General features: G+C 43.9%; 1 protein-coding gene across 4 annotated transcripts in view; it reads right to left on the minus strand.

Moving 5' to 3' along the window:
- NGEF (neuronal guanine nucleotide exchange factor) overlaps positions 1–14,107 on the minus strand; it is a 360,617-nt gene that overhangs the window by 335,040 nt on the left and 11,470 nt on the right. For 2 of the 4 annotated variants that reach the window (XM_030216010.1, XM_030216009.1), the window contains exon 2: positions 5,949–6,318. The exons of 1 other annotated variant lie outside the window; for it this stretch is intronic. In XM_030216010.1, the coding sequence (XP_030071870.1) occupies positions 5,949–6,258 (310 nt within the window). In that variant the 5' untranslated portion in view covers positions 6,259–6,318. The remainder of the gene's footprint in view (positions 1–5,948; positions 6,319–14,107) is intronic. One more of the 4 variants, XM_030216011.1, reaches the window with a different exon arrangement.

The raw sequence follows: 14,107 nt of genomic DNA on the forward strand, positions 1-14,107 counted from the left end.
TATCCCCCACTGAATATCATCGGATATCCGGTGTTGAGGCATTTAACTGGCCAGATGCCGATTCTGACTGGTTAAGTGCTTTTAAATATCAGGGGGATGGTGTTTTGCTGTCACTTTCACACATAAGTGACAGCATTTTGTACAGTTATGCACTCAAGTCAGCGCCCTGTTATAAGATTAGAGGGAAAGTGATTGTCACTAACATACATGGTTCATATTTGTTTAAAGGCAGTTCATTCATGAAAGGCAAAAATAGGAAGAAGAAGGAAGCATCATACTAATCTGTGAGCTACTGGAAAATAGAAATGAGATAGATTTGCATATAATGAAGGCAGTGCATGCAAATCTAGCTCATGCATATCCATTGGGGATATCCTGGAATCCAGACTGGCTAACTATGTCCTGAGGACTGGGTTAAAAACTAATGCTCCAAAGTATTCATCTTCAGGTCATAGGAGCTGACTCTGTGGGTGCTGTGGGTGCTTGAACACCCCCAATATTGAGAAAACTCTTTGTATGTGTCCAAGGAAGGGTCATTTCCACTGGGCTTAGCACCCCCAATAATTTTGAAAAGTTGGCTCCTATGCTTCAGGTCATCAAATCTCTTCTCATATGTCTTGTGACACATATCCCATACAGATTTCATCACTTTTCTCTGAACCACTTCAAGTCTTTTTACATCATTAGCAAGATACAGCCTCCAAAACTGAACACAATACTCCAAGTGGGGACCCACTTACAACTTGTACAGGGGCATCAACACGTCCTTTCTTCTGCTGGTTATATCCCTCCCTCTCTCTGCAGCCAAGAATCTTTCTGGCTGTGGTCACTGCCTTCCAGGGCCGTGCCAACACGGTAAGCGAGGTAAGCATGGCAGGGGGGCGCTTCCCTCTGGGGGGCGCCGCCGCACCATGCTCACCTCGCTCGCCCTCCCCCCAACATCCCTTTTCTTTTTTTTTCCTTTTTAAATGTACCTCCGTAGCGGTTCCGGCAGCACAGCGTCAGTGAAGGAGGCGGCACTCCCGACGTCGCTAGCCTTAACTTCGCTGTGTTCCGTCTTCTTCTGACGTCATTTCTGACATCAGAAGGCGGAACACAGCGAAGGGAAGGCTAGCGACGTCAGGAGCGCCGCCTCCTTCACTGACACTGCGCTGCCAGAACCGCCATGGAGGTAAATTTAAAAAGAAAAAAAAAGAAAAGGGATGTTGGGGGGAGAGAAGAGGGTGGGCAGTTGAACAATGGGAGTGGGAGGGCAGGGGAGAAACGACAGCATGGATGCGAAGGGGGGGGCATGGATGCGAAGGGGGGGGGAGAAGAGGGCAGGCCAGGCTGGGACATGGGAGAGAGAGGAGCATGGATGCGAGGGGAGGTCATGGAAGGGAGAGGGGGGAATTGCTGGAAAAGGATGAATGGAGGGGCAGGGGACAGAGGAGCATGGATGGGCATGGATTGGGAGGGCAGGGCTCAGGGAGAGAGGGAAATTGCTGGAAAAGGATGAATGGAGGGGGCAGGGGACAGAGGAGCATGGATGGGCATGGATTGGGAGGGCAGGGCTCAGGGAGAGAGGGGAATTGCTGGAAAAGGATGAATGGAGGGGGCAAGGGACAGAGGAGCATGGATGGGCATGGATTGGGAGGGCAGGGCTCAGGGAGAGAGGGGAATTGCTGGAAAAGGATGAATGGAGGGGGCAGGGGACAGAGGAGCATGGATGGGCATGGATTGGGAGGGCAGGGCTCAGGGAGAGAGGGGAATTGCTGGAAAAAGATAAATGGAGGGGGCAGGGGACAGAGGAGCATGGATGGGCATGGATTGGGAGGGCAGGGCTCAGGGAGAGAGGGGAATTGCTGGAAAAGGATGAATGGAGGGGGCAGGGGACAGAGGAGCATGGATGGGAGGGCAGGGCTCAGGGAGAGAGGAGAAATTGCTGGACATAGAGGGGAGGGAAGAAAGATGAAGGAGATGAAATGAGGGAAAAGGAAGAGAGGAGAAAAACTGCACATGGATGAAGAAAATAGTCAGAAGCTGAGAACCAGAAATGAAGAAGAAAGGAGGAAAGGAAAGAAATAAATGGAAAGGAAGCCCTGGAAACGGAGTTAAGAGGACAGATAGCAGCAGAATCAGATACTGGGCCAGCATGATCAGAAAAAGAAAGTCACCAGACAACAAAGGTAGAAAAAAATCATTTTGTTTTCATTTTAGTGTTTGGAATATGTCCACTTTGAGAATTTACATCTGCTATCTTATTTTGCAATGTATAGCAATTTGTTTCTAAGAATATTGCTGACAATTTCTGTCAGTGTGGCAAGTGGTGAGCGATCATTTTCACGGGGGGGGGGGGGGGGGGGGGGGGAGGGGGGCGCCACGCCGCCAACTGATAGTCTGCAGGGGGGGCGCCAACTGATAGTCTGCAGGGGGGGCGCCAGAGACCCTAGGCACGGACCTGCTGCCTTCTCATACTGTTTTGCCACCTTGAGATCCTCAGACACCATCACTCCAAGGTGCCTCTCCTGAGCTGTGCTTATCAATCTCTCTCCTCCTATCAGGTACATCTCCTTTGGATTTGTGCACCTCAAATGCGTCACATTGTACATCTTCACATTAAATTTTAACTGCCAGACATTAGACCACTTTCCTTTCTAATTTTTGGAGATCTCTTCTCATGGTTTCTACTCCCTCCAGGTGTCCAACAGAGAATATCACTGCCCTGCAATGGCAAAAGGAAACTAGTGCCTAATTTTACTGAAGCACTTGCTTTCTTTTGCCATTGCAGGGCAGATTATAATGCCCCTGGATTACTTCATGGTATGACTGCACCTTGAGTATTGTGTGCAATTCTAGTCACCATATCTGAAAACTATATAGTGAAATTAGAAAAGGTACAGGGAAGGATAACCAAAATAATGATATGGGATGATTCCCCTGAGAAAAGGCTAAACAGATTAGGACTCTTGTTCAGTTTGAAGAAAAGGCTCAAGGGAGATATGATTGCGGTCTATAAAATAATGGGTAAATGTGACTTGTTTTTTTAAATTTTTCATAAAGTACAAAGACTAGCAGACACACATTGAAGCTACTAAGTAGTGCATTTAAAATTGGAGAACATATTTTTATGTAGTTCTGCAATTTACAATTTTTAATCCAAGCAATACACTTGTACAGAAACAGAGTTCACTCAAACAAGAAAGAGATAAATAAAACCACATACAATAATTTTTAAAGAAACACAAAACTCAATCAATCCACAATTCTGGGATCGCAAGTCGTCAGAAACACAGGAGAGAAAAGAGGAAAAATACTTATTAATAAATAAACATCTTCCCAGCAAAAACCACTAGGATCAGGTCAATATAAGAGACAATCACACTGCCACCTGAGGGAGCTACATATTACCTGCCAGACATCCCTTTGACAGCTAAAAATGCAGAAAATTGAGAGGCACAAAGAAGACATATTTCTGGGATTAATATTAAACCAGATATTTACAAGGGTATTTAAGAAAAAAAAGGCTCCAGCCCCCTGGATGCAATAGGACAAACTGTTTTCTTTTTTTCTAGATTTCCCTTGAAACATCTGGGAAAACCCAGAATCTTGAGTTAAAAAACACCTTTGTCAATTCCTAAAATAAAATCTCAGCAACCAATCTCTGTTAGTCACAATAGAAAAAGTTACCAATAGAGTAGCAGGAAAAACTAACTGTATCTTGGAAGTTTCTAACAAGGCAGATATGTCCCCAATTTCAGAAACCTGTACAGTATCAATTCCAGTCTGAGACTTGAGAGTCAAACATTTAGTAGGTAAACAATTTGTTTTATTCTATTTTATTGTATTTAGCTTTATATATCCTCTCCTTGGTTTTTACAAACCAATTAAGATGATGTCCAAAACTGAATGGATAAGATACAGTGTTTGGAACAGGGTGGCAACCTATCGACTGGCATTCCCAAATTTAAATCATATATTTCTGAAGCATATCCTTTGCAGAAATGGTCAATAAGCAAGTCACAAATTTCCCAAATTGGTCACCATCACAGAATGAAGCTGTCTAAACAATTCACATTTTTGCACCTGCCCCTTCAGGTTGGCACTTGTACTACTGCTAGAGATCAGACTTCCATATAGTACCGTGAAACTACTGTGAACGTTCACGGCAGCCATTTTAGCATATGGAGCTGCTAGGGACAGGAGTGAATGGGGATCTCTCCTGCCCAGGATACCTGCACTGGACCACTAGGGATGTAGGAAGGCCTAGTCTCAGGGGTGGGGCTGATCTCGGGGAAGGGAGCTGATCTCAGGGGAAGGGTTTGGGAGGACAGAGGGGAGTGCATCCAACAACTTCACCTGTTACTCAGAAGCTATGTGGGTTCTGATCAATATTCAGTGCTAGCACATGCATAGCTAAGCAACCAAAGTCAGAACTGCTATTTATGCAGTCCTATTTGGCCACTTAGCTATGTAGTCATTGGCCTTGAATACTGCCAGAATCTACATAGCTACCTGCTCCTCCCCAACTCCACCCTTGGAATGCATCTCTGCAGCTACATGTAGAAAAAACTATTTTTGTTGCTTTAATAAAAGTTTTAACAGCCTACAAAGATTCCAATGTTCACTAGGACCAATATGGCTGTATGTTACTGAGTCGATATTCAAAACAATTTAATAGGCCAGAAAGAGCTCCTGGCCAGTTAAATTGCCCGTTAAGGGCTAACTACTAATTTTCAGTGGTACTTAGCTAGTGCCGCTGAAAATAACCAGTTAGTGCCGAAGTCAAAACCAGCTATTTTGGAGGCATTCCAAGGGTAGAGTCAGCACTTGGCTAGCTAATTACTGATATTCTGAACTTAACTGGATACGTTAACCGCTTAACTAAGACCGCATAAAATCCAGTCCTATCTTTATGCAGTAACCCATTCTATTTGCTTTCTTAGCTGCCACAGCACACTGAGCAAAAGGTTTCAATGTATCATCAACAACGACACCTATATATCCCTTTCTTGGTCGGTAACTCCTAACGTGGAACCTTGCATTACGTAGCTATAATTTGGGTTCCTCTTTCCCACATGCATCACTTTGCACTTGCTCACATTAAAAGTATATGGGAACAGACTTAAAGATCCCAATTTTTATATGTTGAAAAAATGTAGAAGAGGGGAGATATGGTAGAGACATTTATTTATTTATTTTAAATATTTGTATTCTGCCTGTATTAGATTCCAATACATAAATGCATAGAAGGTAAGTCTCTTTCAAGGATGCTGTGGAATGAGGGACAATAGGATGAAAATGAAAGGGGATAGACTCAGGAGTAATCTAAGGAAATGGTAGAAAGGGTAATGGTTGAGTGGAATGGCCTTCCAGTGGATGTGGATGTATTGGAGATGGAGACTGTATTTGAACTCAAGAAAGCAGGATCTCTAAGAGAGAGGAAGAGATAATAGATGGTTTTGAATTGGTAGACTGGATAGGCCATATGGTCTTTATTTGCTGTCATTTTCTTTGTGTATATGTTTCTAAGACAATTCACTGTTTAACCCAAGTCTACATATTTTGAGACCTAAGGTCTATCACAAGTCCCCTTCCTTTTTCCCATTAATATACAATTTATCATAAGTAAACCAAATCAACTTTGTCTGCTTCTTTTTATTCTCTTCCTTCTTGACTCTGCTCCTTATTATTCATGAGACATATTATAACTAGGCCTCCTCCATCTGATCCAAATTTTAACCAATAAACCCACGCATCCTATAACAAGACTTTTAAATTTAATCAATAAAGGTAGAGGAGTGCACAATGAAAGGGGTCACACGCACCTTTCTTTGTTTTAAACTTTGGGGTCAAGGCTTACTTTTGAAATAGGAACCAAACAATATTCAGGACCACTTTGTTTCCTTACCTTCCACCCCACTGAATCAACAAAGGCAATGCATGTTAGACCATTAGGTCACACTCACCTGTGGTATTCTCAGCCTTGGTCTGCTCTTTATTGTTTCTTCCCTCCCTTTTCTGTCTGTTTCGAACACGTACCGAGCGGTAGTACTTGGAGTTTCTTCGAATAGGGATGTAGTGCCTCTTGGGCTGCCTTGCCTCTTTCACAGGGTCATTGGCCTCTAAGTTTTCCTCCTCCTCCTCCTCCTCATCAGAGATCACATCCAGCTGTGGAACTCTCTTCGATAAGCTGCTTTTCTTCACACTCCTATCCACGTTGCTGTTACTTTGTTCTGATTCTTTCAGTGCTTCTGTTTCCATGGTAACAGATCTCATCGTCTAGCAACAGAGCAGTGCAAGACTCCCAATCACTTCCAAAAACTCCACCATCAATCCCTGATTCAGAAATGTAGATAAATATATGTACATTTGATCCATGCTTACTGCAGAGTGACTCAGCAGGTCCATGCAAGTATTAGTTACATAAAAACCACAATTCTGTAACAGTGTGACTAAATTTAGGTACCCAATTCTGTTAGGCATGAGCACTTACAGCAGCCATAGAGCTGGTGTAAGTATTTGCACCTAAATGCCGGAGATATGAGTGTAATTTATATTCTATAAGTTACATACTAAGTGTGAGTCCCTTTCACATGCCACCCAACCTCCACCTATGTGTACACCCATCTGTCAAGTAAGTTTTATGTAAGATGTGTGTATTTACTGAATAGAGTTTACGTGGAATTTTGCCATTTATCCACATATGTGCACACATGTGCGTGTATATGCCATGACTCTAAAAATTTACATGAATAATTAGTGCATAAAGTTTAGTACCCACATTATAGAATTACTGCCAAAATGTATAACTCTATTTGATTTCAGGACACTCCCAACAACTGTGCTTCCATGCTCATAAACACACATATACACCAGTGGCATAGCCAGATCTGACATTTTGTTTTGGGGGGTGGGGGGGAGGGGGCACTAGGCATATAGATGTGAGTAGTGCTTCCTGTACTCCTAAATAATGCCTTAGAGTGCATTTGATAATGGATTTCTGAGTAGGCAGTCTGCCAAACAGCTGTCCTGCATCAACATAAACCCCATGCACACTTATGGAAACTTTAGAAACACTGACTTTTTAAAATATAGTCACATTATCCCATAACTTAAACTTTGCCATTATGGTAGACTTTAGTCTGGCCAACATCTCAACACAGTGACCTGCAAAATAATTACTATAGTGGTACATATCCTTTAATTTTGCTTTTTAATAAATATAAACACCTTATTAAACTGTATTAATAAAACAGGTAAATATCTTTGAAGTACCAGTTTAAATACGTAGCCTAAGAAATCTACTATAAAAAAAAATACCGACACCGAACACTGCACACTGGACTATTCAAGCTGTTAATTTAACATATTTTACATCCACAGAAATCCCCCATAGCTCATCCTCTAAGAATGGATGCAAAGCAGAAAAAGGGTATTTCCCTGGAACTCACCATATAAAAAAAGTTGATTTTGGTATAATCTCAGTAAAAATATAGATCCTTTCCAGTCCCAAGCATATTGGAAAGTACAAAGCCTACAAAAATCACTCAGAACCTATAGAGCTAATCTAAAGTAACACAACAAGAACCCTACCTCAGAAAATGCAACACAGTACATAGAGCAGTTGGACCTAGAACATCAAGTACCATCGACTATGATGAACTCCTTAACTGCCTAGACCCAGTCCCTGGCATTCACCCAGCGGACAGGACCTGGACTAACTTCGAGATATTATCGGAGAACATCATCTCCCAAACGCTCAAAAGATTTGCCAAATCTCACTGCAAACTAGATATATGCCCAAACAACCTGATGACATCTGCTCCTCAACAATTCATAAATGACATAACGAAACACCTGAATTACATGCTACAAAATGGACTCTTCCCGAAGGAAAAATGAAACATTTTACTCACCCCCATACCCAAAGATGCAAAGAAACGTGCTAGTGAACTAACTAACTACAGACCAGTAGCATCCATTCCCTTAATAACCAAATTAATGGAAGGGTTGGTGACCAAGCAACTTACAAACTATCTAGATAAATTTTCAATACTTCACGATTCCCAGTCAGGATTTTGGTCTAACCACAGTACCAAAACAGTATTAGTAACTCTCATGACTAAATTCAAATAAACGATTGCATCTGGGAAGAACATACTACTTTTATAATTTGACATGTCAAGCACTTTCGACATGGTTGACCACGGAATTTTATTACATATCCTTGAATACTTCGGAATCGGAGGCAACATCCTCAATTGGTTCAAGGGATTCCTAACCACAAGATCATACCAAGTAACATCTAACTCGACTATTTTAGCCACATGGGTACCTGAATGCGGAGTACCACAAGGATCCCCCCTCTCGCCGACTCTATTCAACTTAATGATGATACCCTTGGCAAAATTACTATCAAATCAAAACCTTAATCCATACATTTATGCAGATGACGTAACGATCTACATCCCATTCAAACAAGACCTAAAAGAAATTTCCAATGACATCAACCAAAGTCTCAATATCATGCATTCCTGGGCGGACGCATTTCGGCTAAAACTCAATGCAGAAAAAAACCCAGTGCCTAATACTCACCTCCCAACACAACAAGAAAGAATTCACCGCCATTAACACACCAACTCTAAACCTTCCTATTTCAGAAACCCTAAAAATTGTTGGAGTCACCATTGATCGACACCTAACATTAGAGAACCACGCGAAAAACACAACCAAGAAGATGTTCCACTCAATGTGGAAATTGAAAAGAATAAGACCTTTCTTCCCAAGGAGTGTTTCCGCAACCTGGTACAATCAATGGTGCTCAGTCATCTACACTATTGCAACGCACTATATGCCGGCTGCAAAGAACAAATAATCAAGAAACTCCAGACAGCCCAGAAAACTGCAACTAGACTCATATTTAGCAAACCAAAATTTGAAAGTGCCAAGCTACGAGAAAAATTACACTGGCTCCCACTTAAGGAACGCATCGCCTTCAAAATATGCTCACTAGTTCACAAAATTATGCATGGAGACTCACCAGCTTACATGTCAACCTGATAGACCTATCACCTAGGAATGCCAAAAGATCATCCCGCACATTCCTTGATCTGCACTTCCCCAGCTGCAAAGGAATGAAATACAAACTAATGCATGCGTCAAACTTTACCTACCTGAGCACACAGTTATGGAACGCACTGCCGCGCAGCTTGAAATCGATCTACGAAAGAACGAACTTCCGCATATTACTGAAGACCCATGTCTTTAATAAAGCGTACCACAAAGATCAACCAATGTGAATATGTACAACTCGCCCATCTATATTCAGAACTGTTTCTTAATATCTGCTTGTATACTATTACTTTGTTTTATTATCATCATGCTGCTGACCAAGATCCTGCAATACTAAATGCTTATTTACTAACATTCTTCCACTACTCATGATGTATTGTAAGCCACTTTGAGCCTGCAAAGAGGTGGGATAAGATGGGATACAAATGCAACAAATAAATAAATAAATAAATAAATAAATATGCCTATTGGGAAACTGAACAAGCTGAATTATTAGAGATGCTGAAATAGAAATTCCATGTAAACAGAGTACCTGGCCTTATCGCAAAAACTGAACAGAAATAGACCACTGACAGGAACGGAATAACCCCCCTGTCTACTAAGCCATGTGAGCGGCTGCCATGCGCTAATGCTGATACAGCCCGTTCACTTTGAATAGGCTGTGTCATCACTGCCGCATGGCAGCCAGTAGAGCAGCTTAGTAAACGGGAAAGTAAGTGAGCACAAAGTTAAAATATAAATATGTAGACAAAAATTTAATGTAAACCTCAAGAAGCCACACTCTGCAGGCATGCAAGACTAGAGAAATAGAAAAAGCACCCTACACTCTGCAAAATATAAAGAAAGCAGTGTAAATTTACTGTAAAATTGCCATTTTCCACCCACTGACTTAAGAATAAAATTCTTTCTACCTTTGTTGACTGGTTATTTTATTTTTTTTTTCCCCATCATGTTTCTCCCAGTCTCCAGTTTCTGCTTTCCTCTGTCTTTTCTTAAATTTCTCTACAAGACCTCCAGTCCATCAGCCACTTCTCTCCCTTCCTGTCTTCTTCACTTCCTCTCCTATATCCATCTTTGACTTAGATCTTTTCATTTTAGCTTTCCTTCATTTATTTTCTGCCTATCTGCTCAGACTTCATTCATTCTTATTGTTCAGTCTTCAGTCTTCTTTTTTTAACCATATCTACCTATAGCTTTTCATCTCCTCGCCAGCCCTCTCATTCTTCATCCTATTATTCCCCAGTTTTTGCTAACTCTCCCCTTTCTTCCATCACCTTCTCTTTCTCTTTCCTCCCTTCTGTACAGCACCTTCTCTCTATTATCACTCCTCCCGCCAGTATCTTCTCTCTCTTTCTCTCACCCCCTCCATCCAGCACGCCTCCCTGTCACCCTACTCGCCCTTGTATCCAGCATCCCTCCATGTCCCTCTTCCGTTTCCTTGCCAGCATCTCTCTTATATCCTTGGTCCTCCAATGTCCAGCATTACCCTCTCTCTGTCCCCATCTCTGTCCAATGTCCAGCACTCCCTAATGTGTTCTTACTCCCCCCATGTCCAGCATATTCCCTGTCTTCCTACTCCCCCCATGTCCAGCATATTCCCTGTCTTCCTACTCCCCCTCATGTCCAGCATTCTCTAATCTCTCTTTTTCCTCCATATCTGATCTAGCATCATTTTTCTCTTCCCCCTCCTCCAAGCCAGCACCTTCCCCCATCCCATTCTACTACTTCTCCTCTCATTCCCCCATCCTAATTCAGCATCTCTATTCAGCCACCTTATTTCCCCCCCCCCCCCCATGTCCGCTATATCCTCTTCTCTTCCCCTTGTCTGGGCATTCTATTTTTCTAATTGGGCTAGTCCCAGTGTCTTTTCTACTTTCCTCGTGTCAGTCTTCTCCTAAATTCTTTTCCAGGTTTGCCTTTCCATTTCTTCGCTCTCCTTTGTCTTCTTCCTTTCCTTGTCTACATCTGCCCGACTCTGATCTTTTGTGGGGAGGGGGGGGGGAGGTCACTTTTCTCTTCTCTGCATTTATACTTGCCTATTTAATTTTGCTCTCATTTCCCCTTTCTCTCAACTCATGTACCTACTGGTTTTTCCATTTCCCTCTCATCCTCTCCCCAGCACTCCCATTGCTCCCTCTATCTCTCTCCTTCCCCATCGCCTACTTAATCCTCCCATTTCCATCCTCTGTACTCACTCTTTCATCCCCTCACAAGCCCCAGCTTCATCCCTGTGTTTCCTTCCTTCTCTTGCCTCCAGACCATTCTTCTCTTACTCTGTACTCCATCTCATATTGCCTCTCTTTCATCATCTTTTTAGCCACATTTCTGCCCTCACACAACCCCTTCAGAGACCTATCCCTTTCCTATACCTCTCATACTATCTCAGTTCTTCCAGGTCATTCACACTATTGGGCTCATTTTCGAAAGAGAACGCCCATCTTTTGACATAAATTGGAAGATGGGCGTCCTTCTCACAGGGCCGTCCAAATCAGTATAATCGAAAGCCGATTTTGGACGTCCCCAACTGCTTTCCGTTGCAGGGATGGCCAAAGTTCAAGGGGGCGTATCAAAGGCGGGACTTGGGCGTGCCTATCACTAGGACGTTCTCGACCCATAATTGAAAGAAACAAGGACATCCCTGACGAACACTTGGACGACTTTACCTGGTCGTGTTTTTCTTACAACCAAGGCGCAAAAAGGTGCCTGAAAAACCAGATGATCACCGGAAAGAATCGGGGATGACCTCCCCTTACTCCCCCAGTGGTCACTAACACCCTCCCACCCTCAAAAAACATCTTTAAAAATATTGATTGCCAGCCTCAGATGTCATACTCAGGTCCATCACAGCAGTATGCAGGTCCCTGGAGCAGTTTTAGTGAGTGCAGTGCACTTCAGGAAGGTGGACCTAGGCCCATCCCCCTCCCTACCTGTTGTGTTTGTGGAGGAAACAGCGAGCCCTCCAAAACCCACCACAAACCCACTGCACCCACATCTAGGTGCCCCCCTTCACCCATAAGGGCTATGGTAGTGGTGTACAGTTGTGGGTAGTGGGTTTTGGGGGGCTCAGCACACGAGGTAAGGGAGCTATGTACCTGGGAGCAATTTATGAAGTCCACTGCAGTGCCTCCTAGGGTGCCCAGTTGGTGTCCTGGCATGTCAGGGGGACCAGTGCACTAGAAATGCTGGCTCCTCCCACGACCAAAGGGCTTGCATTTGGTCATTTCTGAGATGGACATCTTTGGTTTCCATTATCGCCGAAAATCAGAAACAACCAATTCTAGGGATGACCATCTCTAAGGAAGACCAAATTTCAGGATTTGGACGTCCCTGCCGTATTATCGAAACAAAAGATGGACGTCCATCTTGTTTCGAAAATACGGACCCTGGATGGGGACGTTTTGCGAGGACGTCCAAATGGAAATGAGGACGTCTCTTTCAATTATGCCCCTCCATGTCTCAACGTTTCCCCATACTTCATCCCCTTTCCCTTAGTCTCCACTTCATGCCCTCATTCATTCTCCCAGCCCATTAACATATACACAGTCATACCTATCAATTGCCAAGTACGCACTATCTCCTCAAAATTCTCACTCCATCTCTCCCATTCAAACTTCCCTGCTCTGGTCCTGAACACTCTCCCACTTAATCACCAAGTCCCAGTCATCTTCTGCTCTATTTTCCTACTCCTGTCCTAGTCATCTGCTCTGTTATCCCTCCTTCCAGTCCCATCCATCTTCTGCCCTGTTCCCCTTCTCCCCCAACCCCTAGTCCCATCCATCTTCTACTCAATAACTCTTCTCCCCCCCTAAGTACCATTCATCCTCTACTCTGTTCCCCTTCTCCCCCCCCCCCCCCGAAGTACCATCCATCTTCTGCTCTTTCCAGGGTCTCTTGACTGTTTTGATACTTCATTTCTGTCCATATCCCTCTATGCCCTTCCCCCGTGTTCCTGTGCCTCCCTGTGTTCAGTTTCTTCCCTTCTCTATCTTCTGCATCTCCTACTCCAAGGCCCACATCTCTTCCCTGCCTCCTCCCCATCTACTACTACTACTACTTATCATTGCTATAGCTCTCTCTTCCCCATCCTCTGCAGGTCCATCTTCTCTCTCCTCTCTCTCTCTCCCTCTGTGGGTTCAACATTTTCCCCATATTTCTTCCCCATTCCCTAATTCCAGTTTTCTCTTCCCACTCCCACCTTCAATCCCACTCCCACTCCCCGCAATCTGGCACTTCTTTTTTCTTCCCTCCCCCATCCCCAACAGGTGCATCAGACCTCTCTCTCTCTCTCTCTCTCCCCCCCCCCTGTGGGTGCATTCTCTTCCCACTCACCCCATACACCGAGCCCGGCATCTGTCTCCCTTCCCTCCACCCACTTGTGGTCTGGCATCTTCCCCTTCCCTCCCTGTCCCCTGGTGCTGCGGTGTTCCAACCATTCCAACAGAGTTGCAGATCAAGGCAGCCTCGTCGCCTGCTGGCCCTGAAAGCTTTCCCTCTGCATTATCCTGCCTATGCCAGAACAGGAAGTTGAGCAAAGGGAAGACTTCCAGGCCAGCAGGCAATGAGGCTGCCTTGATATGTGATGCTGCTGGAATGGTGGGATGACTGCAGTGCCGGGGGGGGGGGGGGCAGAGAAAAAGGGGAAGACGCCAGACTGTGGGCAGGTGGAGGGAAGGGAGACAGATGCAAGGCTGCACAAGGGGAGGACACACACACACACACACACACACACACACACACACACACAAAGAGGCATCTGCTATATTCTAGACAATTGACTGGTTCTTGTGTCTACTGACCCACTACTATCACAATTGCTAAAGTGTAAACAAGTCAAAGGAAGTCCTTCACAGCAGTACCCTACCATTATTATACACGATATCAGCAGCATGTAGTCCCAGCGTGCACTCATTCCCAGACATGCCTCTGCCAGTGCTGAGTAAAACACCAACAGTGTTAGTTCCCTCATACCATACCAGAACTGGAATCAGACTCCCATTTATTAGAAAAAATTTATCATTGTTTTCTTACTTTCTGTAAAGTTCTCTCTTCCCAA

Source organism: Microcaecilia unicolor, chromosome 10 (genome assembly GCF_901765095.1).
Source record: "Microcaecilia unicolor chromosome 10, aMicUni1.1, whole genome shotgun sequence".
Classification (NCBI taxonomy): Eukaryota; Metazoa; Chordata; class Amphibia; order Gymnophiona; family Siphonopidae; genus Microcaecilia; species Microcaecilia unicolor.